At 31.9% G+C, this 18,698-nt stretch overlaps 1 protein-coding gene across 2 annotated transcripts; it reads right to left on the reverse strand.

Annotated features, from left to right (window-relative positions):
• Nucleotides 1–1,215: 1,215 nt before the first annotated feature.
• LOC106769097 (probable inactive receptor kinase At5g67200) lies at nt 1,216–4,833 on the reverse strand. Of its 2 annotated transcripts, none has more exons than XM_014654570.2 (2): nt 3,221–4,833; nt 1,216–2,269 (listed from the first exon to the last, which is right to left on the reverse strand). In XM_014654570.2, the coding sequence occupies exons 1-2, from the start codon at nt 4,557–4,559 to the stop codon at nt 1,695–1,697; spliced, it is 1,914 nt and encodes a 637-aa protein (XP_014510056.1). In that variant the 5' UTR covers nt 4,560–4,833; the 3' UTR covers nt 1,216–1,694. The 2 variants fall into 2 exon arrangements, with proteins under 2 accessions (XP_014510056.1, XP_014510057.1); XM_014654571.2 differs by having other exon boundaries at nt 1,216–2,254; nt 3,221–4,830.
• Nucleotides 4,834–18,698: the final 13,865 nt, after the last annotated feature.

Below are 18,698 nucleotides of genomic sequence, written 5' to 3' on the forward strand. Positions count from 1 at the left end.
TTTAATGCACAAGGTTATTTAAACATCCATTTTGTTTAACATCCTAGTAACAATTATCACCTATGATAATGTATCTTTTTTGCTCTTTTATAGTTTTATTATTAGGTGATTTTGTCCTCTTGAGTTTATTTAGTGTTTGAATTTCGTTTAGAAAACTAATTTAGATTAACTCCATGGAATTTTAAGAGAATATTAACTTTTAAGTTTGGTGAAGTTTGAAATGAATTTTACTTTAAACTGTAAAAGGTTATTAAATGCTTATTATACTGTTCGATAGAAACTTAAATTTGGTTTGTTTTAAGGTTAGTGGTGAAGAAGAACTTGAAAGTATTGATTTATGGAAAACTTGAAGGTGTAGAAAGCCACAGCAGCAGCAGTGTAATTTCCAAATTTTACTTACTTTTATCACATGCATTCCAAAACTATGCTGGCTTGACCTCCCATAGCTCCAAGAGGAATCGATTCTCGTCCAGTATCTACTAAGCAAAAATCGATTATCTACTGATCAAAATCAATTCTATGTTTCATTTATGTATTTAACATTTTAATTTAAGTTAATTTCAATCAATCATCTTTTAATTTAAAATAATTTTATCAATTAAACTAATCACTGACATTTTATTTTAACTTAATTTCTGCTGATCACATTTTCCTTTATTTTAACTTATTTTAAACTTTTTTTTTATATTTTAAATAATAATTCAAATTTTATTTTAAACTAATTTGAATTAATTAATTTAATTTTTATTATAAAAAATCATGATTTTACAATTTTATCAATTAAACCTTTTTTTTATCTATTATCACAAGACTCAAACTTCTTTTCTAATTTATCTTCCCTTTCACTCTTATTTCCATCCTTTTTCATTCTCTGAAACATATCTTCAAATAAAGCTTGAAATTTAGTTCTACATCAATATGAATCCGAAACCCTTCTTAGAGGACAGAATGTCACGTTGATTTGAATTTGAAACAGTTTCAAAGTTCATTTACAAAAAAAAGAAGAAAAAAAAAAGGTCCTTTGCTTGCCCCCACACATTGGTGTGGCTCTCTGACACAAATTAGAGTAGAACGGTGGAGCCTTTGACAGAAGAAAGTTGTTCAACACAGACTGAACTAAAATTTATATTCCATTTAAAATTACTACTGCCTTTAGAGGAATGGGCAAAAACAAAGATTGACTAAAAACTAGGACACTGAGACAAGTGTTGGATAAAAATTTAAAAGTAATTTTGTGAATTTCAAATATATATTCAATATACACATAAACAAAAAAAAATACTACTGTGCTAAGATTAAAGGTATCTTAAGCTTTCCTTCAAACATCCCTACCAGTTATGTCTCCATTCAACCTTTTTCAGTTTTTTTTTTCTACTGCCAACATCCCTTGGTTGTCAGAGAAACAAAGAAAATTTCAATAAGCTCAAATGCATTAAAATTCTATGTCACTGTGTCTATAGAACTAAAAAAAATGCACAATCCAGCCCCGCAGATAATAGAACATCCGATGCTTCTGCTTTTTTCACTGTATAGAGATTTCGGCAAAAATGAGTGCTTGCTTTTTAACCTGGCTTGCAAAATCACTCGTCTAAGTTCGTCCACGAGAAATTTCTTTCATTTTCAACATGAGGACAAGTAGTGATTAACTTCTCCGCACAGAATCCTGTCAGGTTTAGATAGATATAGTTCAGAAACTAAGAGAGCCCAGTAAATGAATTATCCTCCATCGAAACGCTGTCCTTTATTCCCTGTATCATCTTAAGGACTTGCCACATTGCTGGCCTCTGCTCCGGCGAGGTTGCACTGCAAATACTGGCAACCTCCGTGAGCATCTCTAGCCGGTTGTCTTCACTGCCATCATCGTCCCTCATTGTTCTCACCCAATCTTGCAAATCCGCTGGTGCAAGAAAAGGTTGTTGGGAAGGGTGTTTACCGGTCAAAAGCTCTAGTAGAAGCACTCCAAAAGCATAAACATCAGACTTGGATGTGGCTCTGCGGCTAGAGTTGCGAGCCTCGGGTGCTCTATAAGCCGCAGAATCAGGATCTTCAGTGAACGAAGAATCTGCAAAGAAGGACAAGCAATAGTCCGTAATACAGGCTTCAAAACCCGTCCCAAGAAGAACGTTAGAAGATTTCAGGTTGCCATGAATTAGAGTTGAAACTTGATGTATATAAGCAAGTCCGTGTGCCACATCTTCGGCTATTTTCAAGCATGATGTCCAATGCAAAGGCTTCGCCCTCGCCGATCTTGAACCTGCACATGCAGCACCTATCTTAATTAAGAAAAACAGAATCAGATTGGTCCCCACAACAACAGGCTACATTAAGACTTCTGACACTGAATAGCAATAAAAATTGGAAATTTTGAAATAAAAGTAATTTTGGCTCAGTAAAAGGTCAACCGTATGAAGCACCGCAGTCAACCTGGCATTGAAATAGTCCAAACATATCACATAACACACATCCCAACCAAAAATAAAATAGTCCAAACAGAAACAAAAACAATCCAGCCCCGTGACTGTCGACATCGGCCACCAAATCACGAAAGCCAGTGCTCTCGTATGGAAAACTCGCGTAAAAAACAATAAGTAAAAGGCAACACACAATACAGACCTATCTGACAAAGAGTACCATTCCACATACCACAACCCTTTGCAGAAAAACACATCATCCATCAAATCAAGCTCTAATCGAACCACCATCCCCCACCACAACATTTATCCTCAGTCTTCTTCGACACTTCAACTCCAAAACCCAATTTTGACATTAGAACGGAGGTTTTGAAAATGGCACATCATTGCCATTTCGACAGCAATGGCAATGTTTTTAGATTCTTTAGTACAGAAGATGCGACTGTTCGCCCATAGTCACACTTATCTATACTTTCCCGAAATATGACGAAACAGTAACCAGAGTTCCAAAACTTGATCACAGAGCAGAAAACGGAAAAGTTTAATGTAACCGGCAATAACAATAAGTGAAGAAGTGAGGATTTACAATGAGTAATCTAACTTGTGAAAATTAAAATCAACTTATGCATTGAAACTTTTGAAAACAAAATTCTACCCCAAGAGTAAGAAAATCGCATGAAGTTATTACGAAAAGAAATTTGGTTCATTTCACACTTTTTTTTTACTTGAAAGAAAAATGTATACAAACAGGGACCAACTAAGCAGTGCATTTGAATTATAATTGATGTTAACAAATGGAAAGTGACTACCGTGAACGAGGTTGAAGATGCTGCCATTGGGCTGATAATCATATATGACAAGCCTCTCTCCCTTGGCCTGAAAATAAGCCCTCAAAGGAACCAAATTGGGGTGGCGAAGCCTCCCCACAGCCTCCATGTGGCGCTCAAACACTACTCCATCACTCTCCCCACTCTTCCCCCCATCCAACCTCTTCACCGTCACAATCAACCGCGAATCCAGCACCGCCTTGTACGTCGTCCCCACGCTCCCCCTCCCCAGCAACTCCGCCGAAGCCCGCATCAGCATCTCCAGCGTATACTGCTGCAGCTCCCCGCAGCAGAACACCAGTTTCCCACTCCTGTGCGCCTCCTCCATCCTCCTCACCTTCACCTCCCTCTCCTCCTCCTCCACAACCGCCTCCACCTCACCCCCCACCGCAACCACCGCTTTCCCCGCCGCCGCCTGCCTCCTTCTCACAAGCGAAACCACAGACACAACAAAAACACTCACAAGAACAACAGCCACAACAAAGCCCACAACCACCAGCCCAGTCTTTCGATGACGCTTTGTTTGGGCGGAAGCAGGCACAACCAAAATACCCTGAGACTGTTCGCTCTGACTCAACGGCGCCGTGGAGGTGGACGTGGCGGGGCCGAAAAAGCGGGAGCGCGAGCCACACTCTCGGTGAACAATCTCCCCGCATAGGCCAGGGTTTCCCGAGAAGGAGGCGGCGTTGAGTTTAGAGAGGGTCGGAGTAACGGGAACAGGACCGGTCAGGTTGTTGTTGGAGACATTGAGCAGTTTGAGAGCAGTTTGATTGAGAGGAGGGAGCGTGCCGGAGAAGTTGTTGGAGTCGAGGCGGAGGGCAATGAGACGGTCGAGGAGAGTGAGCCGAACCGGGATCGAACCGGAGAGATTGTTGTGAGAAAGGGATAGAGTGAGGATGCGGTGGAGGAGGAGGAGAGAAGGAGGGAAGGAACCGGAGAAGTTGTTGTGGTCGAGGAAGAGGGACTTGAGGTTGGTGAGAGAGGAGAGATCAGGGATGGGCCCGTAGAGGGAGTTGTTGCGGAGGCTCATGACGCGGAGCTGGTCCAGTTTCGTCAGGGTGTCCGGAGGGAATGGGCCGCGCAGGCCCATGGACTGGACCACGAACCGGACCACTCTCCCTTGTGCACACTTCACGCCCTCCCACTCGCAGTAGTCGTACGGCTCGTTCAGAGTGTAGAGGAGCCTGTTGTCTTGGTCCGCTTCCCGTTTAAACGACAGCAACCACACTGCGTCGGAGGACACCGTGGAGCCACCGCAAGTGGTGGCGAGGTTGATTATATGTAGCAACAGAGGGAGAAATGCTGCCGTTGCCCTTTGCATTGTTTGAGCTTTGTGTTTCTTGGGTTGTTCAGCTTTTAGACATTTTTTGTTGAAAGAGTGAGTATATCCATCCGGTAACAGTAGTAGTGGGAAGCAGCTGGATTTCAAGTCCTACTCCACTCACTCACGTGAAAGTGGGGAATGCTCCAAATTATTACCTAATGTTTTCTTATGCCCTTCCCAACACTTTTCCTTTTTTTTTCTTTCTCTCTCTCTTTATCTCCTTTTCTTCATTTCATCCCTACATTTTCCCCTACAACACCCATTTCCTTTATTATATCCTACAAAATGCTTATTCCTAAACTAAGTTTCTTTTTGGCTTCTCACCATCTCCTTAGAATGTTGTATGGCATAGTTGGTCATCCTAAGAAATTCTTAAACATGTTAAATGTTATGTCACGCAAACTCTAACATTTATAGCATTTCATTAACAAACTCTAATAGAATATCATCTTCATAAAATATTATAAATAAAATATTTTATATGTTACTTATTAAACTGAAACTAAAATTATATATACTCACAATTCTATTTAATCTGTTTTTTAATTGTTTTTGTTGGAAGTTAATTATAATAAAATAATTATATAGTTTTTATTTATTTTTCTCTCTTCACCTACAAAATTGAATTATTTAAGAATTAGAAAATATATAAAAATGTAAGCAATGTGAGATCTTCCATTTTATAAATCATAAATAAATACAAACAGAATTTCTAAAATAATCCAATACCTAAAAATAAACATACAAAGTATTGAATAAAGTTTTGAGTTCTAGTTAAAATAGTTAAAGTAAATATATATTTAGAAAGTGAAACATATTATAAATTTCATTGCAAAGACTTGTTATTCCTAAAACTAAGAGATATACTGCACTAATTTATTGTCATGTAAATATATAGTTTTATAATTTGTTTGAAGATACAAAATAAGACGAACTAAATATTCAATTTGTAAAATTTCAGCCAATTTATAAGAATAATTTATTCATTTAGAGAATTTATTTTCTTTAAATAAAATGATTTATTTGAATAAAAAAATTAAAAATAAATTAAAATTAAGAAATTTTAAAAAGAATAAAATAATAAAATTTTAGAAGGCAAAACAAGCCTTAATCAAATATTTAAAAACCTAAATATTTTACTGAAAAAAAAAACTACTATAATTAACTTAACGTAAGTTAACTTATAATGCCAAGTGCTAAAAAATTTTATTATTTTTAATCACCACTCTAAGTCTAAATATAATATGCCTAACAATATGTTGCATCAATCAAACTTCGGTATTAAAAAACAACGAATTATAATATTATATATATATATATATATATATATATATATATATATATATATATATATATATATATAAGTTGTCACTTTCGTAATAAATTTATAATAATAAAAATAAACAAATAAATAGAAAGGAATCTTTTACGAGAAGTTTTCGGATTTTTGGAATGGACGGCCTAACGTGACCTTTTGAACGTGAGAGGTTAGAGGCAAAATCGCGCAATTATTTTCTCAATTTACTTAGTATGTTTTAAAAAATATTACGTATTGAAATAATTTGAGTTTTTTTTTTATTTATTTAGAGTTCTTTTTTTTTTTTTTTTTTTTTTAAGTTTTTAGTCTCTACTTCTCTAAATGAAGAACCAATAATGTAAGATTTATCTTTGCAGTGAGTTCTTCAATTTGGATCTATCATTTTCTTCGATTTGGACAAAACACACTGGAAAGCCTCATGTTGATGTATGGGGACAGTCAGCCGTCCCTATAAGTTGCTGGGGCGTTACAAATGGTATCAGAGCCTAGCCTNTCCCAGTACGGTGTGGTTCGAGGACGAACCAGACGGAAGCTGGTGGGCATGTGACAGCCTCATGTTGATGTGTGGGGACAGTCAGCAGTCCCTGTAAGATGCCGGGGCGTTACAAATTGTATGTGTTTAGCATAATTCCAGGAATCTTGTGGAGATTATATGATGAAATTTTTTTAATGTACGCATTGATTTGAGAGTTTAGAAGTTGGAGGTTATCTTGTCACTCTAATAACCATGGTCAAATATAGTAGAATGTGGTATGTGATAAAAGGTGCAGGAAGTCATAATCTACGAGTTTTACCTTGGCTAGAGATGATAATGGACTAACCTTATGTGTAGTAAGATAAATTCACAGTAGATGTCACCATAAGTGCAAGACCCTTCGAGATTTCACATCAATGTTTGTATTTGGATAATTGATTATAATACGAGTCTTCATATATGATATGATTGTTTTTATGAATGACTAATGTATTATAATATCTTTATGTTTGTTTTATAAAAAAAAAATTTACACATTAACTTACTTTAATGTTTCTTTTGGTATTTCTTGTGTATTTGTTTATTTTTTTGTGATGATTTACTTGTTAGTGTAAGCAAAGTGTTAAAGTATATATAGTGAAAGACAGTAATGCTGCATAATATTATTCATTGTCATCTATTAATTTTTTTAATTATTTTAGATATATTCTATTATTGTTTCTAGATAACTATATTAATATTATATATATATATATATATATATATATATATATATATATATATATATATTCACAGGCAATCTCTCCTTTTTTATCATTATTATAATTTTTTATTTTATCAATTGTAAGTTATAAATAATGATATGGTATATTATGTAGTATGATTTTAATCATATTTTTGTTCAGTGATATAAATTGTGTATAGGGGCATGGAGTTTTTTTTTTTTAATTATATTAAAACAGTAAAGTAAAATTGTGGTTACTAGTACATTTCAGAGTTTTAATTTGTTTCTTAACTTTAATTCATGTTTGTTTGTTCTTTTTCATGTAATAATATGCGTATGGCCTCTGAACTTTATGAGTATCGTATTCATGCAATTATGATATTGAGTTCATTGGCTTTGAACTTTAAGTGTACGCTAAGTCTCTTATTCGATCAGAGATCATGTGATGTCCTCTTTGTTCTTTCAATCATCAACTCCACCATTGAGCATTTATAAAACAACAACTTGCCACCTTTGTCCAAACAAATATAAAAACAACATAATAATAATATTTTTATGTAACTTTTATTTACATTAATACCTTATGTTTGTCATATCAGTCTAATAATATACTAGAATATAAAAATGAAGATGACCTCAACCTTAAGTCATGACAAATAGATTGACAGTTTAACTTAAGTGCTTCATAACAATGACATAATTCCTGGATTATGAGTGTGTCACTCGCAAAAAAGTTATTTTATCTATATACATATATTCAATAATTATAGTACATAAAGGGTATGTAATTATAAAATCATTAGAGAATCTCCCAATATTTTAAATTTAATGACAAATTTTCTACTCTTTATCAAAAGTTCTACTTGCGATTGTCCGAGGTTGCAATTTAATTATATTTGTAATTTATTTCCAATTTTGAAGTAGTAAATAATGTTGTATTTGCTAGCTTTTTTGTAATCACATTAAATCAAAGTATGAAATTTATTAAAAAAAACAAATAAAGAAAAGCATAGATAACTTTATATCAATAACTTTTGGGCGTTCTTTGAATTTTAGAAATAACAACCGCAATCCCAATTGTTAGGTCTAATATAAGTAGTGCTTTCAGGATGTTGCTCTCTCCACTTCTCCAAGTGTTCTTTATCTTCCAATTATTTTCATTTATTTCAAAAATATTTTACACCTCTTCATTATTTTTTTTATTCCAAAAATACCTTACATCTCCCCACTAACCTTAACTATCTTTCTCTTTCTCTCTGTGTATTAATGGAACATTTACATGGTTCATTAATGGAGCATTTACATGCTCAAATTTGACTTCTGATATATTTTCTTAAATAAGTTTTATTTTTGTTGTTCAATATATTTTTTTTCTTCAAATTACTTAATAAATGGTAAAATTTTGTTCTAAATTTCTAGAAAAATATTTATATATATGTATGTTTTTTTTTACATTTAATATCTACAATTTTTAACATTATATTATGTTTTAACTTACAAACATATTCAACTCAAATAACTTGAATAAAGTATTTAATTTATTAGATAAATAATATGAAAATATTATTAAATACTTAAAATATAAAAGAAAAGTTATTTGTTAAAGATTTAGAATTTATTTAGTTTTTTTGTCATTATAAAGTTAGTATGTAATAATAATAATATATTATTATATACTATTAATATAAAATGGAAATAGTACTGAAGTTTTCTCTGAATTTTATATGTTGCAGTATATCACAAATTCAAATTTGAACCATGTGAATGTTCCATTAATGTAGAGAGAGAAAGATTATCGAGGATAGTGGGAGATGTAAGGTATTTTTGGAATAAAAAAAATAGTGAAGATGTGTAAAATATTTTTGAAATAAGTTTTAAGGAAAGATATTTTTAATCAATATATTTTTCAATCAAGTTATTTTAAATCAATCCAAATTATCTAAATAAGTTTATGAGAGATTTTAAATATTTTAATCAAAGATAGTTTTAAATCAATCAAATTTATTTAAATAACTTTACAAGAAATTTTAAATATTTTAATCAAACAAAGCTATTTTTAGTCAATTAAGATATTTTTAAATCAATAAAAGTCATTTAAATAATTTTGTGAGAGAAGTTTTAAATATTTTAATCCAACAAAAAAATTATTTTTAATCAATCAAAGATACTTTTAAATTAATCAAATTTATTTAAATAATTTGAGAAAGAGATTTTAAATATTTTAGTCAATCAAAGTTACTTTTTGTCAATGTTATTTATAATAATTTAAAGAGTGTCAGAACTAACAAGTTTTAATATTATTTAAAATATTTTGACTATGAATTTGGTAGAATTTCTTTTATTAGAATTAAGGTTAAGGTTAACAGAGATTATTAGGATTGATCAACTGTGAAGCTTCGTATGAAAAAATATAAATAAGATAATTAGTATAAAAATAAAGGGCCACATAAACTTATTTCTACTTTTTCTTTTCGTCAATATGAATTTGAATACCTTACATTTAACTACATATCCCGATACTTATCAATGAACCATCTAATCTATCTTTTATTACGATAATAATTTATAATTTTTTTTAACAATGTTCTTAATATATATGATTTTAATTTAGATTCACACAATAACAATCATATATTTATATATTTATTATGTTTTTAAGAATTTTTTTCACTTTTCAATATGCATATATCATACACTGTATCATATTATTTTCAATATAAACGTATTAGATACGTATTGTGTATATGCGTATCATAGGTTTCAACTAATATAGTGGGTTTTCAACATTCTCCATTTTCTCAATTCTGTATTGTAACAAATAGGATGTGAAATAGTTTATAAAATAATGAGAAAAGTTTGATCATTCTTTCTTTACAAAGTATGGGTTTTGTTTACTAAAAGTTCACACATTTTTAACGCGATTATATATTTTTACCACTATTTTTTTTATATATTTTGTGAATTTTATTAAAATAAAATAATTGAAGATCTCGAATTTGAAGAAAAAAAAAGAAAAACATAAAATAAAGTAACAATATAAAGTTAATTTTTAATCATAAACCTTTAATTTGCGATCCTAACTATTAAAATAAATAACCATATGTTACAAATTTATTATCAAAATTTTAGTAAGATTCAATGATTTTAGTCTGGTTCAAAAGTGCACATAAATGATAATTTTACTAAAGTAATTTAATAAATATGTAAACAAGTTTTCTCTCTTATTTTTCTCTTTCAAAGACTGCAAAATGTCTTTTGATCTAAAAAACTCTCATCACTTAAGTTAAATTAAAAAAAAAATTGACTAATTGGGAGATAGAGTTAAGAGTTTAATCAATAGGACAAGTTTCTTATACTTTATTATTGTATTGAAAAATTGAATTTATTAACATGCAAAATGTTGTGATAATGATTAGATTATTGTAAAAGAAAAAGTTGGATTGCAACGCTCAAAATTTTAATTGCCAATAATGTTTATATTCATTTTCTTAAGTGTTTTAACCGTAAAATATTTAATGATTTTTATTTTTTTTATTGATTTTATTCTCCCTTACTTCTATAAACCAGAGAACTCTTCCTCCATTCCAAAACACACCAAAAGAAGTCTTTTCTCATTCTCCTTTCTTCTTTTCCTCTTTCAAAATTATTTTGGGTTTGTTTCTATGCTTTTTTTAGAGATCCTCAGAGATATTCTAAGAAGTTTCTGTTATATCCTGAGAAACTTACACTATACATCGTGAATAAGTCCTTAAAGACAGTGATCTACACGCCTCGAAAAATTGTGGTTTAAGTTTTTGTAAACATTTTTTTACTACACAAAATTTGTTAATGGTCATCAAAATTTGTTGGTAAATCAAAATTACTAACAATTTATTGACGACCAAAATTTCATTAATAAAATGTTTATCGATAAATTTTATCAATGAATAGGAAAATTCATACTAACAATCAAAATTCAACAATAATTATGTAGTGATCCAAAATTGTGGATAATTATCCCAAAATCTTCGTTTCTCTTAAGAGGACTTCAACATCAATATGAATTCAAAAGCATGCTTAAAATTAATTCACAACAATAATTTTAATGAAAAAGAAGAATGTATATTTGAGAAGTCAACAAAGTTAGACCTTAACCCTTTCATTGAGGAGGAAAGAAACTATTTTCCTAAACTTGATAAGTCTGTGGTCTATCATCATAGTTGCATAAAGAAGACACGTGCACTTAATCTTTCATGAAAAATATTTATTGCATCTTTGAGCTTAAACATGGTTAGACAAAGTGGAAGAAGAAGAAAGTTTGTAAATCTCACAGTGACTCCAAAATGATTTGCAGTGATTATTTTCTTTATAAAGAAGTTATCTTTAAAAAAAGAAAAGTTGACGAGACTTATAATTTTGTCCTTAACAATTTAAAGATTTTAAGCAATCCTAGCCTTGTAAGGAAGAATATTGTGTTTATAACTATCTCTAAGAGTGTTTTTAAACTTGTATCTATCTTAGTCTTTCAATGAGATATTTTAAAACACAATCTATGTTTATTGAAGTGTTTTAGTTAAAAATAGTTATGTCCAAACAATATTTGTGCTTAAATTCTAAGTGATATTTTTAGTTTAGTAAAAAGTGATTCTGTCCAAACAATATTTATAACTTTTTAAAAATGACTCTCCGAATAATACTCTATGTATCAAAAAGTGACTAAACCCCAAATGATATTTGTGTTAGTAAAAACTTAATCTAATTCATTCATAATTGATGGTAATCTATATTTTTTAGATGAATTAGCATAAAAATAATATGCATACTTTTTTTTGTATTATTTATTTGTGACTAGCCGAGGAGTTTTGCAAAAGTATTTTTTTTCAAGAGTATAACATTTGTCATGTTAAAATTGCATAGGAAGAACTTTGTGAAACACATTTCTAAAAGAAATAGTTTAAACTTCGCTTGTGAAACACATTTCTAAAAGAAATTCTTTCTATCTAATAAACAAAGCTTAGTGAATAATTTTTTCCAAAATTTTAAATACACGATTTAGTAATGTAATCTTCTATATTTAATTTGTTTTTACATGTATTTTGTTTCCTTTGAAATTTTATGATGTCAGGAGCATTAAATTATGCTGTTAGTGGAAGCCAATTGTCAGTGTAGGGAATTGGAAGATTCAGAAAGTGGAAGACAGGTGTGAGCAGCAGGATGGATTGTTTTTTTTTTTACGGTAGTATTTAAGATGAGATTTTAAAATTGGTGTCACTTTTTTGCATGCATCATTCTTTTCCAAATTTCTGACCGGTTCAAACGAGTATAATGATCCCTATATCGAAAGTCTTTCTGGCAAAGGGTTCTAGGTAAGCATGTCCCATTAAGATGAATGACGGTATGAAGGGCTACTTGTGGTTGTGGTTGGATGAGAATGCTTCCGCTAGAGGGGGAGTGTACCAATGTGGAATGTACTCACCCTTGAAAGGGAGATTGTTGGGAATCCAAGTGTGAGTCCAAGTCCCACATTGGATAAAAATGAGAAAGTAGAGCACTATATAAAGGTGAAAGACCCGTTAACTCATTGCTTTAAGGTTTTGGGTAGAGAGTGGTGTCAGTTCCTTATATGATTGGGCTCATATCTCATTGGTATTGCGTCTCCCCGATGAACCTCCTCCTTGATAGCCTAACAAGCATAGCATTTTCTGAATTTCGAGGTAAGGAAAGCTTGTAATTTAATTATGATTCTTTGTTATGAATGGTTGTATGCTTGAATGATGGTATGTTGATGATTTGGTTGATATTGGAATGTTGTATGTTTGATTGTATGCTTTAATGTTTGATAAATTGTCAAGAACTGGGTAGGAATAGGGTTGAGTCTTAACTCTGCTGCATTCTGCAGAATTCTGTGCGTTCGGTCTTGACTGGATTCTCCTTTTGTAGAGAATTGTAGTTGATGACCGATCGATCTTCTAGTGGTTAATTATAAGTATTCAGTTTAAGTATGAGTTTATATTTTCTACTTAGTAGTCAGCTTAATCAAGGTATTCAAATTAGAGTTCAATATTCAAGATTTCCCTTGTATGTTAAGTTATTCTCGTTGTTGGCTTTACATATATGATTATTAGCAGAGAGTGTTCGGTCTTGTATTGGCACTCGGTCTCTTAAAGAGTGTTCAGTCTTGTACAGACACTCGGTCTTTCAAAGAGAGTTTGGTCTTGTACTGGCACTCAACCTCTCGAAGAGTGTTCGGTCTCGTACTGACACTCGGTTTCTTGAATAGAACTCAGTCTTGTAGTCAAATTGTTTGGTCTAAGCTCTAAGTGCTCAGCCAAAACTCCAAAGTGTTCGGCCTAAGCTCAAAGTGCTCGGCCTAAGGTATAAGTATTATGTCTAAGTCTTTAGTATTCAACTCAAGCTTATTAGTGTTCGGTCTTAGACTGTATTCGACTCAGACTATAACTATCTTGTTATTTGACTGTTCAGTCATATTCTTGAGTTAAGGGTGTTCTCATCGTTCGATCATGCTCGTAGGATATAATATTGTTTCCTTTCAATCTTATTCTTGATTATGATTTTTACTATACTGTTCGATTTAATTGTATGGAGGCTAAGTATGTTGATATATAAAGATTTATATGAATTGAGGACTCATGAATGTGTTATTGTGATGATGAAAAATATGGTTGATGGATGTAATTCCACGATCCTCACGGAGAGGTTACATGGTGGTGCCTTTTTGTTGTGATTGACCGTATGAATGGTCGGAGTGTCCGATGGGGTTTATCCTGACATTCTAATGATCATTCATGCTCAAGTAGAGAGTGATGAGTCATGTGGTGAGAATAGCAGGAGGTCCTTGTTTGTGGTTATGTGAATTATATCGGACTAACCTGGTGTGGCAACTGAGGGTGTTCCAATTACTTCACCAAACTAGTGCACAAACCCCTGGAACTCGACATTACATACTAGTCCGCATGGTCAAATCACGTGGTCGGTATGTAACTGTATTATGTGTTGGTCGGTGTCTTAAATAAATGTTTAGTGACTATATGTTTAAGTTGCTTGGTTGATTACATGTCTAGGTACTTGTGGAATTGTAGGATTAACATGATTAATTAAATTACTCAAGCTTACCTTACTTTCCATGTCTTATCTTTTATTGGACGTTCGATCGTTCTCTTCACTACGATGATCATCATGTGGACGTGAGCAGAAGGCGATGAATGTTCACTGGAGGAAGTGTTGAATGGACAAAATCCCGAAGTTTAGTATATGACCATTCGGTCAATAAGGTTAGTGAAACCTTTTGTATCATTGTTCTATTTGTTCTTATAAATTGTAAGAGACTTTAAGAATTATTGTAAAGTTTTAAATTTGCGAATTTCAGGACCTATGTAAATATTATTTTAATTTCAGTAACTGTCATAGAATATTATTATATGTTAACTTCCTAATATGATATTACGCTATATTTTTAGGATGTTACATATGACAATAAAATATAATTGTAATTTTTTTTTACGTGTTACCTAGAACTTTTCATAAAATTAAAGTAATCAGAAAATTACATAATATAAAACAATTGTTCATTTGTAATATGCATTTGTGATCTATTTATATTAACGATGAAGCAATTATTTTAAACCAAATTTGTTAATCAATTAATTCAGTAATCCAACCAAAGTCATCTAATATTTTATTTTGCAGTTTCGGATTAGGTTGGATTCAAATGGATCAAAGGATTTTTTTGCAAACCCCAACTTCATATATGTGGATGTTCTAGCTCAAATCTTCACATTATATTTCATGATCTTAACATTAAAAGTTTTTTCAATAAAATATTAAAAGAAAATCGTACTTAGCTTGATAGTCTTTTCGTCTGCTATCAATTTATAAATCCATAACCCGTTATCGCCATGTGTCCTTTTTCGGATCTTGAAACGATTGAATTTTATCCCTTACCCCTTAAGTTCAGTCATAATTTCTGTATATTCTAAGGTACATTATCTAATGTTCCTATTTTTAAAATATTTATCTTACATATCTTAATCGGGAACCCCAGTTATGATGTACATATAATAAGACCTATTTTTAAAATATTTATTTAGATCTCTTCATCGTAAACCCTAATGAATAAGTACATGTAGTAAGACCTGATGGTCCTATCAATTATGAGAATACGACAGTATATATGAATTATTATCTATGATGATTAAATTAAACAGTTAAATCGATAATATACCTCTTAAGTCTAAGCAAAAGGTTTTCCGAAGATACATTGGTAAATTACAGAAGGATCATGAAATAGTATGTTGTGAGTTGTGAATGCCAATGAAGGCTCTTTGTAGGATTTATGGGGCATCTATAAAATTGAATTTGCAACAATAATGGTGATCGTCGTATGTTTCCATCCATGTAATAATCAGTAAAAGTATTAGTAAAAGGAAAAATAGTAAATAAACAAAATATTTTTCTCCTTTTCTAAATTATATAAAACTATATAATATAGAATGATTAACATATAATAAAATAGTCGAAGAATTGCAGATAAAGTAATAAGTTTATAGTTATCTAAAATTGATCACAAATTTAAAACTTTATATAAAATAGAGTATTTCAAAATAGATAAGATAACTAAGAAAATCTCAATAACTAGGCAACTTTGTCATCACCCTCCAAAGCTTGCTCCAAAGGTATCTCATCTACCTCTGCTCACATCGAAGTGGATGATCATTGTAAAAGGAAGAACACTCACATATAAAACACAAACAAACAACAAAGGTAAGCTAGGTTGAAAAGCATACATGTTATCTTATAGCATTTGAAATGTAAAATCACATTCCTGCAAGTAAACAAACAAAGCATCTTATCATGTTATAACTCAAACTAGACTCGTCCGGATTTAGAATGAATATTGAACTATGGCGGGTTGTGTACTTGTGGCGGCCTCTACTGCTTTGTAAAGCCCTTGCCAATGGATTTAACCCTACCCCACACAAGGTAAGTCTGTTACCGCGCAATAGGCCTCAAGGTAGCGCCTACACTAGGACCTCCTACTACTCTCACCACATGCCTCAATCTTCTCTAAGTAAGAATGAAAGATTATTAGAGTGTTAGGATAACCCCCAAGACTGGGCTTCCTATATTCATTCTAAACACTACAAGTATCTCACTAAGAGATATAACTTTAATTGTCAATTACCTCATCTTAATCACATTTTTTTCTTCTTGAAATCATCAACATACCATCTTCCAATTGTATAATTACATTTAATATCATAATAGATCATATATGCATCATACATTACCAATCAATTAAGATAGAAGAAGAAAATAGCAAACCAACACGAAGGGATTCACTCAGCGCACAAAGTCGCAAAGCGAGACCAAAAGGTTTTCGCATAGCGCACCCCATGCACTATACAAACCATCAAACAGAGACCACCCTTCCTAGTTAATACGCATAGCGAATAATCTCGCCTTGCGAATTAACTCACAGAGGTTTCAGACCTTACACTCTCACAAAGCGCCTCTCCTTCGCAATTCTAATTATTTAGGTGATTTCCCAGACCAACACCAGTAGCGACTCACCAAACAGAGAGAAACCCTCTACAGTGATTCGCATAGCGAATAGAGTCGCTATGCGAATGCCCTGGCAGAGAGCACCTCTCCAAGGTAGCTCGTTGTGGGAATTCATTCGCACAACGAGTCTATAGAATATGCAACACTCTAAACCTGCATAATTAAGCAACCCTAACCTCCATTACTAATTCTAGCCATTTTGATGAACTTCTAACACCCCTAGACCAAGGTATATGCTGAATTAAACTTGCCTAATCGATTCTAACCCCATTCTAATCTCGTTAAGAAAAGTTTATGCATTGATTTCTACCTAAAAACTGAAAAACTCTCAACCTATGGACCTGAATCTAATTCTACCACTTTGAGTATGATTTTAACCATTTTAGGGATCCAATTAGGTCCCAATTGACTTGTCTAAACTATCTTAACTGACCAGAATAACCTATGATACCAAATTCTAAATTTGACTACCTCATTTCCTCTAATTTCATTTAAAACTAACACCAACCAGCTAGATTAACAATTCTCATAACTATAACAGATTTCATATGCCACAATTCATTTACAGAACCTCAATCAACATTCAATTAACACATCATCGAAGTTCGTACTCCATTTCAACAGAACAAGCACACTTTTTCACTAAAACCCCAATTTAAGCTCAAGTTGTACATAACAAAGTTCTCACATACATCATTTACTGATTTTAAACAGATATTTAATTCATGCACAATCAAAGTTCATTGAAATCATAATTAAAGACCCAACTTTCCTTACCTTTAAATCGAATAGCCTAAGGTACAAGACAGTCCAACTAACCCTTGCACCGCAAGAAAACTTAGAGCTACAAGTCATCAATTGATGATAGAAGACAATTCTTAGAACCTAAATTCAGTTAAGGATTGGGGGAAAACATAAAAAGGATACATGCAAACAGAATCCGCTGCATGGTCACAGCCTCAAAACGCATGGAAAAGAGAAAAACACTTACCAGTTGAAGAAACAGAAAATTAATCGATTGAATGGAAGCCCACAACGCCACGGTTCCTTATTGTGGAACAAACAACTGAGTGAAGAGTAAGGAAAGAAAGAAGGTAGAGAAGAAGAGGATGGAGTGACTTTGAAGAGTAACGCAAGTTTTCATACAAATGAGGAAACTTTAAATTCAACACGTACATACATTAACTTATTTTCAACTCCTCTCATTTGTTGTCACTTCTGCACTTTCCAAGCTGCTCTCTTATATTTAGATTATAAAATAATATATTTAAATATAATTTAATTTTATAACACTCTTTTATCAATATTTAAAGATAATTTAATTATCTCTTAAATAGTAATTAAATTAAAAACTAAATATATCACATTTGAGATTTGAAAATGGATGTGCACATGAATCTTTGTTCCTTACCTTCAACTTCTTCAAAGCAATTAAAATCTATTTCATGCAAAACACATCCATATTAAAATATTCCAAACCATTGATGGCGACCACTTGTTAAATTCACATGTTTTGTCATAATGAAAGGTTAATAACTTCTTTTAATAACTTGAGAATAAAATATATATATATATATATATATATATATATATATATATATATATATAAATAATGGTTTATATATTTGAAACGGATTAATTACATACTATTATATAAATTATAAAAAATTATTAAAAAAATATTTTTCTTGTTAGAATGCCTCACTCCGTAATGGCGAAGAGCAAGTTTGGATTATTTGTGAAAGATTTGAATTTGAGGAGTATTCTGATCGACTTTCAAGAGCTATAAGAAGTAAGCAATTGTAGGTTTGTGAAAGAATGAATCTTCCTTTGATGTTTGAGAATGGCAATCAGTGCAATCCATAATTGGAGGAGCTTAAAATATGTGCCAACCTTTTGTATCACGTGGAGGTCCCTTCTTGTTTCTCTCCTTTTCTCTTCTTCCCCACAATTTCAATGGCCACCCCAGATAACTACTTGAGCCAAAACAGGGTACACGCCCCACCAATATCATGTCACTGTTAATTTCATGCACCAAAGGGTATGCCATAATGATCA

Source organism: Vigna radiata, chromosome 7 (assembly GCF_000741045.1).
Source record: "Vigna radiata var. radiata cultivar VC1973A chromosome 7, Vradiata_ver6, whole genome shotgun sequence".
In the NCBI taxonomy this organism is placed as follows: domain Eukaryota; kingdom Viridiplantae; phylum Streptophyta; class Magnoliopsida; order Fabales; family Fabaceae; genus Vigna; species Vigna radiata.